Here is a 16,968-nt window from a genome sequence, read left to right on the forward strand (position 1 = left end):
GTGGACACAGGGTTTAAAAACTCCTGCAGCACTGCTGTGTCTGATCCACTCTACACCAGCACAACACACACTAACACACCACCACCACGTCAGTGTCACTGCAGCACTGAGAATGACCCACCACCACATCACACCTGCTCTGTGGGGGTCCTGAGTACTGAGGAACAGGGGGAAAAGGGGGTAATAAAGTATGCAGAGCAACAGATGGACTTAAGCCTGTAACTGCAGAACTACAAAGTGCTTCTGTGTGGTCAGTGGAGCTGAGAGAATGAACAGTGAGTGTAGAAACAAGTAGGTGGTCATAATGTTATGGCCGATCGGTGTAAATCAATGACACCACCTGACAAAATGCTACCAGTGTGTCAGCTTTATAATCAAATTCGAAGGGACAGAATAATCTCCTGATTATTATCCTGCATTTCAGAAGAAATATTAAATGAGCAGGTTTTCACAAACTTTAAATCATACAGTGTATAGTGTACAGTCTGAAACAATGCCAGAGCTTTAATAAAATTCCTCTTAGACACACACACACACACACACACACACACACACACACACACACAGTCACACAGGTTTAAAACTGAGGGCTCCTCAGTACAAGTCCATAAGGTCATTATATCCCATAATGCGCTGAATCAGTCCAAGTGCTGCTACAAAAGCCAAGTTTTTCCATCAGAAATATGCACAAGTCTAAAACGTAATCTCATTACATGTCCAACCTATTCTTCAAGCCTTTTCTCTGTGTCAGAGGTGTCCAGCTCAATGTCTGAGTCGGAGAGCGAACGTCCAGAGCGGTCGCTGTCCGGCGAGTGTGTGTGTGAGCTGCTGTTTTCCACTGTGTCTGTGTGTGAGATCAGACTGAGGTCCTGAAGGTTCGTAGGAGTCTCAAAGCTGCTCTCACTCTCTCTGTCTCCGTCTGAAAAGAGATCGTCTGCATCCACAAACCACTCGGGCCAGAACCTCCTCCGGATCCGCTCGCAGTACATTGCCAGGTTTATCAGCTCACCTAAGCACAGGGTACACACAGTGGGAACCAGTGAGGATTTTTTATTTTGTGGACACATGCTCTCAACATTTCTATTGAAATGAAATGATGTCTGTAGCCCTTATCCAGTTCAGAGTCACGATCGGTCCGGTGCCTACCCAGAATCACCCGACACAGGGAGAACATACCACACTCCTCACAGACAGTCACCCGGTGGAAACCCACGCAGACACAGGGAGAACACACCACACTCCTCACAGACAGTCACCCGGAGGAAACCCACGCAGACACAGGGAGAACACACCACACTCCTCACAGACAGTCACCCGGAGGAAACCCACGCAGACACAGGGAGAACACACCACACTCCTCACAGACAGTCACCCGGAGGAAACCCACGCAGACACAGGGAGAACACACCACACTCCTCACAGACAGTCACCCGGAGGAAACCCACGCAGACACAGGGAGAACACACCACACTCCTCAGAGACAGTCACCCGGAGGAAACCCATGCAGACACCGGGAGAACACACCATACTCCTCACAGACAGTCACCCGGAGGAAACCCATGCAGACACAGGGAGAACACACCACACTCCTCACAGACAGTCACCCGGAGGAAACCCATGCAGACACAGGGAGAACACACCACACTCCTCACAGACAGTCACCCGGAGGAAACCCATGCAGACACAGGGAGAACATACCACACTCCTCACAGACAGTCACCCGGAGGAAACCCATGCAGACACAGGGAGAACACACCACACTCCTCACAGACAGTCACCCGGAGGAAACCCATGTAGACACAGGGAGAACACACCACACTCCTCACAGGCAGTCACCCGGTGGAAACCCACGCTGACACATGGAGAACACACCACACTCCTCACAGACAGTCACCCGGTGGAAACCCATGCAGAAACAGGGAGAACACACCACACTCCTCACAGACAGTCACCCAGAGGAAACCCACGCAGACACAGGGAGAACACACCACACTCCTCACAGACAGTCACCCGGAGGAAACCCACGCAGACACAGGGAGAACACACCACACTCCTCACAGACAGTCACCCGGAGCGGGACTCGAACCCACAACCTCCAGGACCCTGGAGCTGTGACAGAGACACTACCTGCTGCTCCACTGTGACGCCCTGTGCTCTGTGTTGTTACCTTTAATCAGCTGTTCTGGTTTGGAGCCAGGAAGTGTCCACATGGCCTGTGCTAGGTGTCCAAACACTGTAGCATCCACACTGGTTACTTTAGAGCCCATGATGTATTTCTTATCACCTAAAAAAAACAACACACACACACACACATACAAAGAGATTCAAGCTATTCAAGCTAGAACAAGCAAGAGTGTCACTTCATTTTAAAGGCTGTCTATATGTCACATAAACCTGCACTAAATAATGCATTCAAAATGTATATGTATCATTGCATACTTAAAATAACTATATATATATATATATATTATTTATGAATAGCTTCTGACAGTATTTGTAGATAAAGAGTCCTTTTAAACTGTCAGTTCTTCAAGATACTACTGGGATCATATGGAAAGTGTTCAAGATGGATGGAAGTATATTAAATGAATGTGAAATTTATATGAGATTGTATTGATCCTGGAAGAAATTGCAGATAAAGTCTCAGAAATAACTCAAGGATGATGCTAAACCAAGACAGTAAAAACAAAAATCACTTAAATATCACATTTTACAATTGTTTTCTTTTATCTATGTGTTTATATGAAACAAAAGCATCATTATATGATTCAGTCCGTCCTCTATTTGGAGTTTGACTGGCCATGAGGGCAATGCTGTGGAGAAAGGTGTTCAGAACTTGTGTGCTGCCAAAATAGTGATCTTTTTAAATTGTGATGCCCTCCTCACCCAGGAGCGTGGCGAGTGTGCGCATATCTCGCTCCATCAGTGTGTAAAGCTCATCCCTGGAGAAGCGTCCGATTCCATGGCAGAACATCTCCCTCTTGACCAGACCTCCATTCACTTGCCCAAGAGTCCACTTCAGCACCTCACTCAGGGGACCAGGCACGTCCAGGAACTTCTGGGTCTGCTCTGCATTGTCCACCCACTGGCAGTACCCTATTGTCCTGGTAAATATAGAAATACACACATAAATACCATACACCATTAATGTCCAGAGGCTAATTGGAACATATAGGCATGGATACGCTTTAAATAACATATTGGTCAATAGTCATAGCTGTCCATTACATATTTAATATAGAAATATAAAAAAAATCACACTTTTTACAGCAATGGCAGGGACATGTTTCTGTTACAAAGTTATTGATATTTCCCTAATGTGACTGGACAGTTCCTCTCTGGTGCAAGTTCTGGCATCCTCCGTATGGTAATCAGGGTGATAGAGGAGTGCTGTTGCCTTTGGTTATTGCTCCTCACACACAGTCACCAGGAGTAGGGCTTGACCCTACAACTCCAGGACCCTGAAGCTCTGTCACAGTGACACTACCTGCAGTGCCACAGTGCTGCCCAAAGCTTACAGGAGGGTCCCTACTATGGGCTATGCAGGGCAGACCCTACTTAGCTTCAAAGTTCAACCAAGAACAGGGAGAATATTAAATATTTAAGGTTAATATCAGCATATTTCTTTAAATTTACAGTTTCAAATGTATTCTTTCTTTCTTCAAATATTTGTATAATTTCTGCTATAGCCACACACACACACACACACACACACACACACACACACACACACACACACACACAGAGGGCAACAGGCCTGGACACAGAGCTTCCTGACTATAAATAATTAGATCAATATTCGTAAGTGAGTCCAACCCTAGAGATTTCCGGCAGAGGAGAGAGGGAGAGATAGAAAGAGAAAGAAGAGAATACATGAATGAGGCTAGAGTGAAAAAAATGGCCAAATGTATGGGGAGGCATTCTCTGACAACATCTCTTCTGAAATGAAGGGTATTAATCAAGAGTTTGTTCCTCTTTGCTGCAGTAACAGTCTTGACTCTTCTGGGCAGACACTAGGAACATTACTGTAAGGAGCTGATCACGAGTAAATAAACTCGTAAGATGATCCGGAATTGTCTTAGAAATATTGGATGGAACTCCATTATTCCAGAAAGCACAATTCCATGGCTCCAAATCCCAGTGTTGGGGGGATTTTTATATATTATTTATATTATAATAATTATAAAAGTTTTAACAATGTCACACCAAACTCCTCATGGAGCGGGACTCAAACCCACAACCCCAGGACCCTGGAGCTGTGAGACACTGCAGCGCCACTGTGCCGCACCCCGATATAGATATTACTCCAGACCGTGTGTATTCCCTTTATGAGATTACATGACTCATAAAAATGCTGATTCCTTTAGTTTTCCCACTAGTCATTGACTCACCAGTATAAATGCTCCTCCACCATTTTGGTGATGGCACGAGCTACAGCCTGCTCTGGACCACTCAGGCTTTTATTGAGACTCACTCCCAGCTTCTCCTCCAGAAAATCGATGATGAACTCAGTCCCGGACACACACTCATGATTATACTCAATCCAAGGCATCTTCCCCTGAGGTGAGAGGCTTCCATCAAAGTAATTCTGCAGGAGAGAGAGAAAGAGAGAGAGAGAGAGAGAGAGAGAGAGAGAGAGAGAGAGAGAGAGAGAGAGAGAGAGAAAGAGAGAAAGAGAGAAAGAGAGAGAGAGAGAGAGAGAGAGAGAGAGAGAGAAAGAGAAAGAGAGAAAGAGAGAGAGAGAGAGAGAGAGAGAGAGGGAGAGAAAGAGAGAGAGAGAGAGAGAGAGAGAGAGAGAGAGAGAGAGAGAAGAGAGAGAGAGAGAGAGAGAGAGAGAAGATAAACAGATTTTAACTCACAGATTGTCCTAGCTGTACACACCTGGACAAAGGGTGTTATTATAAGGTTATACCTTAACAAAAAAACTTTATTAAACTAAAGGTCCACTGTAACGACCTGATTTGATGTGTACCGTATTTCACGTTTGAGAAAACTCCACACAGAAGTATAGATTATTATCTGAATTATGTATAAATACACATTCATATCAGAGTATTACAACCACCTCCTTGTTTCTACACTCACTCTCAATTCTCTCAGCTCCACTGTCCATGCAGGAGATCTTTATAGTTAAACAATTACAGACTTTAGTCGATCTTTTGCTCTGCATACTTTGTTTGCCCCCTTTCACCCTCTCTTTCAGGGCTCAGGACCCCCACAGAGCAGATATGATGTTGGTGGTGGATCATTGCTGCAGTGACACTGATGTGGTGGTCGAGATAGAAGCGTTCAAACTGCAGGCGAATGGTTGAAGGATGGGTGGAGATAAAGGTGGGGATTAACTGTGTATTCACAGAGCCGCACTGAATGAACGTGAAGTCATTTTAAGGCATCAGGAGATACCTAAATGTGTAAGTTTGATTAATAGAGGTGGGTTTTAGGAGCTTAATCCATGACCAGGCTGGGCAAGTATTTAAAATAATAAAATGTGTTACCTTAATTAATTAATTACCTAGTTAATTCATTATAAATGCTAATATGTTGATAAAATGAAACACTTAAAACAACCCAGTATTTTTTTTAATTAAAACAACAGACATTTATATCTGTACCTGATAGGGCAAGTCCACCATGCGAAGATATGTTTCCATCTTTAGACAAAAAGGAGACAGGCTGGGAACACCGTTCTTGGGTCGAGAGAATTGGTGCAGGATGATGGCATCTTTAGAGTCTAACTGCTGCTCTTTCCTATAAAAACACAGAGAGAGAGAGAGAGAGAGAGAGAGAGAGAGAGAGAGAGAGAGAGAGAGAGAGAGAGAGAGAGAGAGAGAGAGAGAAAGAGAGAGAGAGAGACTGGTTTGAAGCGAGTTAAAGCAATGTTTTAATGTTGTCAACATTATCAAGGCCAAAGAAAAGCCTAGAGGGGTAGTAAGCCATTCAGCCGTGGGCTGTTGAGCTGTAAACTGTGTTCTATACTTCTGTGAGAATTTATCATCCATCACAGTAAACCATCCAGTAAATCTACATCAGCTGATTAACCAGAATCAGCACCTAACCTCATTTATTCATTCGTTCATTTTTTGTCACCAGTTCATTCTGTTCAGGGGCACAACGGATCTGGAACCCACCCAGAATCACTTGACACAAAGCAAGAACACCCTGGATGGGGCACCAATCCATCCCCAAGCATCACACACTCCGTCATTAATCCATCACCGTGAATTGCTGGATGAGAAGGTGTCCACAAAGATTTGGACAAGCTAAACCACAGATTCAGTGACTAATTCATTATACTGGATTGTGTGTGTGGGCTGAATAAGAAAAGTGTGTGTGTGTGTGTGTGTTTGCTGAAGAAATCTGGGGGATTTGCCCTATAGCAGATTGTGTGTGTGTGTGTGTGATGGCACTGTGCTAAAATTAGCTGCTAGTGTGGTGCAACCCTGCTTTACTCCTCCACGGAAGTGGGGATCGGATGTCTTTGACTTTGATACTGTGTTCCATTCCTTCTGAAAAATCTAAGCTTTCCTATGGACATATAAATACTGTGTTAGCATCTGTACACCTCCATCAGCAACTTAAAGTATGTGAATTCACTCATCGCAAAGGTATCTATAAATTTTAAATCTATGACCCCTCCACATATAAACCATATTGAAATAAAGAACAGAATGTAATATTAATGGAGGCCGGGTCACACAAGAGTGTGGTGAATCACTGTCTGTGAGGAACTGTGTTCTCCCTGTGTCTACATGGGTTTTCTCCCAGAAAACAAAACAGCCCGTGTGATGAACTAAAACTGGAGAAACAAGGTGCACATGTGAATGAAGCCAGTTTAATGTGGTTTTCAGTAAAAGCAGAGGAATGTAATGGATGGAAAGAGTTCTGAATGTGGCTGGGATCTGATTATCTCAGATAGTGGAGTGCAGTAGGACACCATTAATATTTAATCATCTCAGCTCTGACATTTACTGGTGTGTCTGGAGCCTACCCAGAATCATTGGGCACAAGGCAGGAACATCCCCTGGAGGGGGCGCCAGTCCTTCACAGGGGTTAGGCTAACCCTACCAACATGTGTTTTTTCGACCGTGGGTGGAAACCGGAGCACCTGGAGGAAACCCACGCAGACACAGGGAGAACACACCACACTCCTCACAGTCACCCACCCAGAGGAAACCCATGCGGACACAGGGAGAACACACCACACTCCTCACAGACAGTCACCCGGAGGAAGCCCACACAGACACAGGGAGAACACACCACACTCCTCACAGACAGTCACCCGGAGGAAACCCACGCAGACACAGAGAGAACACACCACACTCCTCACAGACAGTCACCCGGAGGAAGCCCACACAGACACAGGGAGAACACACCACACTCCTCACAGACAGTCACCCGGAGCGAGACCTTTGGAGCAAGACTGTTGTTGTTGTTGTTGTTGTCTATATGCTGTTGCTATGCTGATGTGGGGCTAAATCTGTCCTCGAGATAACACCAGTCTCACGTGAAGGGCCAATAAAGGGCGTCGCGTGAGTGCGCGCCTGGTTATGCGTGAGAACATTTGTGCGTGTGCGCGCGCGGTGAAGAACATCACGTTCCTTGCGCCAAACCTCCGTGCATAATCTGGCACGTGCTTCATGTCACTGTTTTTCTTTTACCGCATTTCCACCAAAACGCTATTAAATAAATGTGTTGTGTACACTTTTCTGTCTCGCGAGGTTCTGAGCGCGAGAAGAACAGACGTAAACAAGCTGGGCTCGTTTCTGTTTCCTCAGCAGGAAGATATTGGAGAAGGGGCTCGAGCCCACAGCTCCTGCTCACACGTGACCCGAGAAACGTGACTTCCTCCAATCATGAGGCTCATATTTATAGAAATATGAGCAATTCCCTTCGGCACGAGCCCAACAAACACCCCCACCACACACAAACACACACACACACACGGATGGGGGGGGGGGGGGGGGTACAAATGGTAAAGCTGCAGCACGTTCACACTAATGCAAACCTATATAATCCTGTAAAATCCTAGATAACTCTACAATCCAGTGTACGCTACGTCTATGTAAACACTAACCCCATATATGACCCCATAGCATCCACTGAAGAGCTTCCTCATGCAGTATTATGACAGTACCAGTGAACTCAGCAGCTAAATACTACCCAGACACAACTACAACTACATGCAATAATAAAATAAAAACCAGTACCAACCAATGAAACACAAAATATTACTACTCCGCACAGCCCCATACAAAGACAATTGAATACAAAGCAGTACGACTCATACAACCCAATTCAATCCAGTACCACCCCATACAGACCAATGCAGACCATTACCAACCCATACAGACCAATGCAGACTATTACTATCTCATACAGATCATTACAAACCAGTACCACCTCATACAACCGAAAACAGACCAATACAAACCAGTACCACCTCATACAACCGAAAACAGACCAATACAAACCAGTACCACCTCATACAACCCCAAACAGACCAATACAAACCAGTACCACCTCATACAACCCCAAACAGACCAATACAAACCAGTACCACCTCATACAACCGAAAACAGACCAATACAAACCAGTACCACCCCATACAGACCAATACATTACCATCCCATACAGACCAATGCAGGCCATTACCCTCCCATACAGACCAGTAATAGCCCATACCATCCACAACAAATCAATGCAGTGCAACACACGCCACCCACCATCTGCAGTCCTCCTCCTCCTCCTCCTCAGCATCTCCTCTACCGTACCTGATTGAGAGCAGTTCATAGAGCAGGTACGCGGCGGCGGCCAGCAGCGCTCCCCCTGTGAGATACAAGGTTTTCCTCCACCAGGACTCGGACATAGCGGCGCCGTACTCGTGCAGGCGGAAGGCCAGCACGCAGCTGGACACGGAGTGGTAGTCGTCTGCTTGCAGCCCAAGAGGAACCGGAACGCTGCGGTTCCGACCCAGATCCACCACCAGTGCGCGTGAAGCGATTCCCGCGCGCCACTGCATCCTGATCCTGCCCGTGCGCCCCGCTGCATCCACTTTCAGAGCGAGCGCACCTGCCGCCGCCGCATCAAGGTGAGCCGCCGCGCGCGCACAGCATCCTCTGTTTAGTCTCCTACACATGCATCTGTGGAGGTGACGTCACAAGGCGGAGTCCGGGCTCTTTCTCTGCGCATGCCTAGTAGCGACCAGCAGCTGAGTCCAAGCATCACTCAAATCCCGAGCCTCGTCAGTTTCCAAGTTAAAAGTCCTTGTATTTCTAGTGTCGATGAGTGGCTTTAACTTTATGTTTGTTCATTCAACAAGGATAGGACACATTAATCGACATCATCATTTTAATTATTTTATAATGTGAATGTATTAGAATTAAATGTTCATCTGCATTCCCTGGATATTTTGATACTATTATTAAAAAACAGTACTTCATAAACAAGCAAAAAAACACATTTTTTATATATTTATAATTTCATTATTTTCAAATAGAACAACATTCATTTTATTTCTGTTATTCACAAAATACAAACAGTTTATTGACAGGTTTTCATACAGAACACAAGGAGCATCCTTAATCTACTTTAACATGTCCGTATTGTCATCAACAGTGTGTGTGTGTGTGTAATAGAGAGAGACATCCATAAATCAGATGATCTTTTGAAACATTAAAAGTGATATTTTGTCTAAAACAAGCACAATGGACCTAATTACCTTATGACCAGAAATGTTTATAAGGAAAATATGCTTAATTCAAGGCTCATACAATTATTTTTAGCCAAGCGATATATTATGTCTATTATTTAGATCACAGTATGTCATTTAAAACCGTGACCCTGAAATGGATTAAGTGGCAAAGATGATGATGATGATGATGTCATGCAACATAAAAAACGTAATCACAATTCGAATTAGGAGTTTTACAAATTGTGGTGCTGCTACATTGAGCTCATAAAAAAGGAAATGAACGTCAGACACCAAAATGTGGTCAGGGAAAATATTAAATTATTTATTTTGAAATTTTTTTCAGTAATTACAAAGCAGACCATTCAGACCCAGCAGCCTGCACAGTTTCCTCCACTTTTTCTATCTAGTCCTTTCCCCTCTCATCCTTTTCTCGCTCTGGCTGTGGATCTTCTGTTTGCTTGACAGCATGAAGTGCGTAGTTCACGCTGGTGCTCTGTTGCCAGCTCCAAACTCCAAATAAAGGGTTATACAACATTCCACGGATACACTGCACACTGAAACCACCTGAGAGAGGGGAGAGAGAGATGCACAGAGTTGTAATCATTGTAAATCAGCTCATGCATTAGAAACAGCATTATTTATGTTGTATACATTAAAGCTATGTAACTTCAGTGCAGATCTCGCTACTGGAAAAGTCTATCTGCCTCCCACATGTGGAAGAACATTTTGAAATGTAGGTTGTCCTTTAGTCCTTTCACCAAATTCATGAATTTGATGGATTCAATTTCTTTTTAAGACGTGTGTGTTTGTGTGTGTGAGGTTAATATGTATAGATGTGTGTGTGTGATCTGAAAAACTCTAATTTCATTTCATGCTACTGACTCCTGAAGGTGATTTGTTGTTATTTTTTATTTTCAGTTTTAACTAAAAATAAAAGATGTAAGAACCATGCATAACGCAACATGTAGACAATAACTACCTGTTCCCATCAACTCACAATTCTGGCCCTCATTAATAAACATAATGCTGAATAGAGTAATACAGTGTTTGTGTGTTGAACTGACTGGACTCCAGCTGAGTCTCCAGCTCCACAGGGCTGATAAACTTCTCCCAGTCATGAGTTCCGCTGGGAACAATCCGGAGAACCTGCTCGGCCAGGATGATGCCCAGAAAATATGACATCTGCGTCCGGTTAATTGTGGTAATGAAGAGAGAACCTCCAGGCTGCAGAAAACACAAAACAAACACATAATACCTGTTTACTAAATAAATGAATTCACTGTGTAATATAGATTTTATTGTGGGGCAGGGCTTATTACTTCCATGAGTCAATCATTTATTCACAGGGCAAACTTTGATTAGATCCTCATCATATAAAATCAAATGAGACAAAGATGTGTGAGAATGAGCCAAAACTAATTATTAATGAATATAAAAACAGAAATGGATGGTTAAATATGGAAATATTCCATTTGGAATACACTAACGTGACATTAAAGTTCAAAGAGGTGCACTTTGTAGTTCACTGAAGTCCAGCTGTTGTTTTTTATCATTTATTTGGACCCTTTCAAGGGTCAGGACCTCCACAGATCCACCAACAGATGGATTACAGTCTGTTATAGGACTGAACAGTAATTCAAAGTAATATCACTACATAATCACAGTTTAAAATGTTTCAATTTCAGTATATACATTACTTACAGCATCCGCCATTTATTACAGGGCACTGCTGTCAATTCATTGCACTTACTTTTAAATTGAGTCTAAAAATATTCAAATTAACAAAGCCAGGAAGTATATGTTAACTGGTGATGTCATGTTTCTTGTTTGTTCTTAGTTGTTTTTATTAATGTTGTATCAACCATTCATTCGTTCATTGTCTGTAAACCTTATCCAGTTCAGGGCAGCGGTGGGTCCAGAGTCTACCTGGAATCACTGGGCGCAAGGCAGGAACACACACTGGAGGGGGCGCCCGTCTATCACAGGGCAACACACACTCCAACACTCACACCTATGGACACTTGTGAGTCTCCAATCCACCTACCGTGTGTTTTTGGAGCGTGGGAGGAAACCGGGGCACCCGGAGGAAACCCACGCAGACACAGGGAGAACACACCACACTCCTCACAGACAGTGACCCGGAGGAAACCCACACGGACACAGGGAGAACACACCACACTCCTCACAGACTGTCACCCGGAGGAAACCCACACAGACACAGGGAGAACACACCACACTCCTCACAGACAGTCACCCGGAGGAAACCCACGCGGACACAGGGAGAACACACCACACCCCTCACAGACAGTCAAAGTCGAGCGGGACTCGAACCCACAACCCTCAGGTCCCTGGAGCTGTGACAAAGACACCACCTGCTTGTCTAGCTCTAGTCTGTCATTTCAGAGCTACATTTTACAACTAAATGTATCCATATAGTAATGAAGTTGATCAAATAGATGAGCCGCTCCTTTTAATATTTAATCTGATCTATGTATTCATTTTTAAAATATTGCAACTGTAATATAACTGCAACGGCAATATTCTGTCCATATTGTGCAGCTGCGTCATTAAAAACCCATCAGGATCCAAATGAGCAGATGTTTGAGAGTATATACAGAAAATGTGTGTCTCCTTCTATAACTGGCTGTAGCAGCATTACATACAGCTGTAGTAGGATTACGGGAGATTTACACTGAGACTTCCACCACAGAGCAGCCTTTCACACACTGACCCACACACACACTGACCCACAAGATTACACTCAGTATAAACTCACACTTCACATTAACCAATATCTACAGCGTTACATAAGCTGTGCTTCATGAGAAAAATCAACAAACAATGTAATGTGGCCATATCCAAATTTATGCTTATGACTATAAACAATATAAATGAATGATGTACAAATAATCATGGTTTTTCTACACAGGGGTGGGGTGGGGATAGGTTTCCTCTCACCCATGCTGCGCTCCTCAGGGAAAACACATGGTGAAAGTGAGCTAATGCTGTTGGTAGATGAGTGGCAATGTCACATAACGCTGTAAAACCAAATAAATACCTAAAAACCCCAAAGTGATATGATTAAATAACTCATTACTAAAAGTGAGGCTATTAAACACTGGGAGCTGAAAACCAGAGCTGTCTGTTCTAACAGGACTGAGCAGTTTGTGTTCTCCTCCAAGCATTTTGAGCTTCAAAGACACTGTATTAGCAACATTTTGAAGATATGTTAAAAAAAACTATGGGGCGGCACGGTGGCGCAGCAGGTAGTGTCGCAGTCACACAGCTCCAGGGACCTGGAGGTTGTGGGTTCGATTCCCGCTCCGGGTGACTGTCTGTGAGGAGTTGGTGTGTTCTCCCCGTGTCCGCGTGGGTTTCCTCCGGGTGCTCCGGTTTCCTCCCACAGTCCAAAAACACACGTTGCAGGTGGATTGGCGACTCGAAAGTGTCCGTAGGTGTGAGTGTGTGTGTCTGTGTTGCCCTGTGAAGGACTGGCGTCCCCTCCAGGGTGTATTCCCGCCTTGCGCCCAATGATTCCAGGTAGGCTCTGGACCCCCCGCGACCCTAAATTGGATAAAGCGGTTACAGATAATGGATGGATGGATGGATATATATGACTATACTTTACATACAATTAATTTTTACTTGATTGGGACTACTCACTCTCTCTCTCTCTCTCTCTCTCTCTCACACACACACACACATACCTGTAATATATGGTGACAGCACTCTATGAAAGTGTTAAGATCAGCTAGGTGTTCCAACACTTCTGATGCGATTACAGCATGGAAGCGCTTTTCCTCTTCCTCAGCAAGCTCTTCCAGACTCACGGCTTTGTATCGCACAAGCTGACGCAACGCTGGGTCACGTGACCCATGCAGCTCCGCAATTCGCACACTGTCTTCCACTGGGTCAATTCCAAGAACCTCCGCTCCTAGTCGGGCCAGTGGCTACAGGATAAAAAAGTATACTTTTATATATATAAAAAAGTACACATGAAATAATATTTATGGTGATAATACTGTAGTGTAAACTAGGGATGGACACTGATAAATATGGTTAAAAAACTATAGTTAATTGTTAACACAATCCAGTGAGACCTCAGTCAGGATTCCCCCGCCACAGCCAACGTCTAGGATCCTGAGCCCAGTAAGTGGTCGTCCCATCTGCCTCACACTCAGCGTATTCAACAAGTTGTCCCTAAAGAGGTCAAATGTCACAGTCTGTTACATTACATCTTGTCCTTGTGTCACCTGGCTGCCTCAGGACCACTGAGAATATTTCCGTATTTACTCATATATATAAAAAAGTTATAAATATTATATATAGTGCAACATAAAAGGTAATGTATTCTTTTTTAAATACATTTAAATGTGTGTGAGAGAGTGCATGTGCTGACCGTATGAAGGGCACTCTGAGGTCATTCATAGCATGGAGAGCCCCTAATTGTCCATGTTCATCCCACCATTTTCCAGCAAGAGCCTGGAACTTCCTCACCTCCGTAGGGTCCACAGTGCTATGGGACACCAGCCGTGCATCTGGGACAAGTAGTCTGCAGTAGAAGGTGGAGGATTTAAAGAGGACAAAAATGTAAATGCCACTGTAAATCATGACTAGATATTCTTTCATATAACTGATAGAAAGACAAATGTTGAGTGAACAAACCAAAACTGGACCACCACAGAGCAGCTATGATTTGGTTGGTGATTCATAATCAGCACAGCATTGACACTGACGTAGTGATGGCTTGTTCGTGTGTGTGTTGGTCTACCAATCAAAAATATCCAGCCAACAGCGCCCTCTCGGCAGTGTTCATTGACCAATAATAAAAAACTAGAGGACGATCAACACACACTGTGCAGCGACGGATGACTACCTCTGACTTTACATCTACAAAATGGACCAACGAGGGAGGAATCTCACAGATTTGACAGTGAATGGACACAGTGTTTATCAATTTAAAATATATGAACAATATCGCCCATTGTTTTTTTACTGGCATATTTACATAAACAGGGACCTCAGCAGTATTTTAGCAGTTCTCTCTGATCTGATTTTTCTGATGGTTATTTATTTATTCACATATTTCAGCATTCATTATATTCCAATTCTAATGTCTGAATTGCATTATTATGCTATCATTATATAAGAGACACAAAATGGTTATAAAATAACAATAAGGGACAGCATGGTGGCACTGCAGGTGGTGTCTTGGGGTTTTGAATTTGGTGTTTCCTCCCACAGTCCATAGGTGTGAGTGAATGTGTGAGTGTGTGTCGCCCTGCGAAGGGTGTGTTTCCGCCTTGCGTTCAGTGATTCCGGGTAGGCTCCGGACACACCGTCGCCCTGAACTGGATAAGGGTCACAGACAATGAATGAATAATATTATTTAGCTCAATTATTTCTGGGACATAATCACAAAAATGACTTATCATGACAGGCTTAACTACAGCAGAACTGCTGTGTCTGATCCACTCATACCAACACAACACACACTTGCATGTTGCACGGCCTGAACATGTCTGATAAGTGCTGATAATTAGCTGCAACTGAATTAATACCTTCTTGATTGTGGCCACTGGACTAAAAAAGGGTGCACTTAAGTGGAGATGAAAAAATGGGATAAAGTAAGGGAGTGTGGAATATCAGAATGTGCATCTTATCCAAGCAGTGAATGTGCACTCTCTTTTTCTACAATCCATCTGTTTCTCAGACTTTGTAAACCCGTTTTGAAACATTGCAATTTTATTTCATAAAAAAAACAAACAAACAAAAAAAAAAACACGTAAGAGTAGCTACCATAGGTTTATCTCATATTTTCAATGTTTTCATACAGTATAATTATGAAAATATATATTGAAGATAGTCATGACACCTCTGGTTATTGTTATTTACAATTTTTAAAAATGTCTCTATATACTTATTTAATCTATTATAAATGTTCTGCTTATACATGTATGTATTTGACCGATAGTTGTTTGCTGATTTATTTTTGCTTGTGTATTCACAATGACTGTCGTTATAACATTAATTTATCTTTCTGTTCTCAATCCCGTGAACCTAAATTAATCTCAGTAATTACGTATTTAAGAGGTAAGTCACTAGTGTTTAAAACGAAACAAAATAAAAAAGCCTTAGAGATAATATTCTGAAGAATAAATAAATCTGTTAGATGTGAATCTCACCGCGGCTGTAAAAGTCTGTGAAGGCCCCGTGACCTGGACAACACGAGGAGGCGAGAAGCGAGGTGTCTGAATAACCTGGGATGCATAATTGCATATTATTTACTCTAAAATTAAACACATATATCCAGAGCTAAACCGTATTACTCTTCCATCTGCCTCCCCAATGTGACCGCTTGGTGTCACATTGTTTATGCGTCGTGTAGAAAATCACGTCTGCAAGAACCGTTCCACCAAAACGTACGTGCACACTTGCTTGTCCAATATTTTATTTATTTATTTGACGATAAACAGGGAGTTTGTTGGGCCTTTGCTGCAATAACTTTCTCTTCTGAGTGTTCAATGTTCTCTTCAGTAGATTAAACACTGCTGTGTAGAGTTGATGGCATTCAGCCACAGAAGTATTAGAGATTAGTTCTGGATCCTTAATCATCTCAAAAGAAACAGTTCTGTAGCCCATGTTTATAATTAATCATGGTGATCTGATGTGATTACAATGTTATTCACAAGTTCAGTTATCTATGTACACAAACATGGAACAAAATTAATAAAATATTTTAGGGGTATGTTCATTATTTCTAATAATAATCATACTGCAAAAATAATGTTAATGTTTTATATTGAGTATTCAAAGAGTCATCTGAATATCAAGCTCTTAATTTATCACTGAAGATATTCAAGAGCCCACTTTGTGTAAATCAAGCATTTTCATTTGTTAACATGTCTGTGTTGTGTTTATACACAAGATGATAGAGCATGAGTGAGTCAGCCACTTTGAAATTGCAAAATCTTACAAACAGACTCAGAGACCCAGTTTCATACATCACACTCCTAAGAAACCCATCCTGTCAACTCAGAGGTAAGTGGAGAGGCAGGGAAAAACTAGTTGCATATTCATATATCCACACATTCTGAAAGTATGTGAAGACCAATAACCTCCAAATATGTGTTTCTGATTAAGTTTTTAATCAATTAACAATTGCCAGAAACTGTAGCTTTGTCACTATCTCATTAACACTCAATGTTTATTGTTCCCTTCTGATTTCATGCCAACTTTCTGACAACATAAGTAAACATATTTCTAGAACATTCATT

The 16,968-nt window shown here is 42.9% G+C and overlaps 2 protein-coding genes across 3 annotated transcripts; both read right to left on the reverse strand.

Annotated features, from left to right (window-relative positions):
• Positions 1 to 527: 527 nt before the first annotated feature.
• On the reverse strand, positions 528 to 9,109 carry LOC136679572 (failed axon connections homolog). Of its 2 annotated transcripts, none has more exons than XM_066658181.1 (6): positions 8,724 to 9,109; positions 5,613 to 5,748; positions 4,392 to 4,588; positions 2,887 to 3,104; positions 2,168 to 2,284; positions 528 to 1,009 (listed from the first exon to the last, which is right to left on the reverse strand). In XM_066658181.1, the coding sequence occupies exons 1-6, from the start codon at positions 9,017 to 9,019 to the stop codon at positions 723 to 725; spliced, it is 1,251 nt and encodes a 416-aa protein (XP_066514278.1). In that variant the 5' UTR covers positions 9,020 to 9,109; the 3' UTR covers positions 528 to 722. The 2 variants fall into 2 exon arrangements, with proteins under 2 accessions (XP_066514278.1, XP_066514279.1); XM_066658182.1 differs by having other exon boundaries at positions 529 to 1,009; positions 8,772 to 9,109.
• Positions 9,110 to 9,686: 577 nt separating this feature from the next.
• On the reverse strand, positions 9,687 to 16,061 carry LOC136679689 (ubiquinone biosynthesis O-methyltransferase, mitochondrial-like). Its single transcript, XM_066658348.1, has 6 exons — positions 15,877 to 16,061; positions 14,091 to 14,243; positions 13,792 to 13,891; positions 13,399 to 13,641; positions 10,756 to 10,915; positions 9,687 to 10,255 (listed from the first exon to the last, which is right to left on the reverse strand). Exons 1-6 carry the CDS (start codon positions 15,960 to 15,962, stop codon positions 10,095 to 10,097), a joined length of 903 nt encoding a protein of 300 aa, XP_066514445.1. The 5' UTR covers positions 15,963 to 16,061; the 3' UTR covers positions 9,687 to 10,094.
• Positions 16,062 to 16,968: the final 907 nt, after the last annotated feature.

The sequence above is a fragment of the Hoplias malabaricus genome, chromosome Y, assembly GCF_029633855.1.
Source record: "Hoplias malabaricus isolate fHopMal1 chromosome Y, fHopMal1.hap1, whole genome shotgun sequence".
NCBI lineage: Eukaryota > Metazoa > Chordata > Actinopteri > Characiformes > Erythrinidae > Hoplias > Hoplias malabaricus.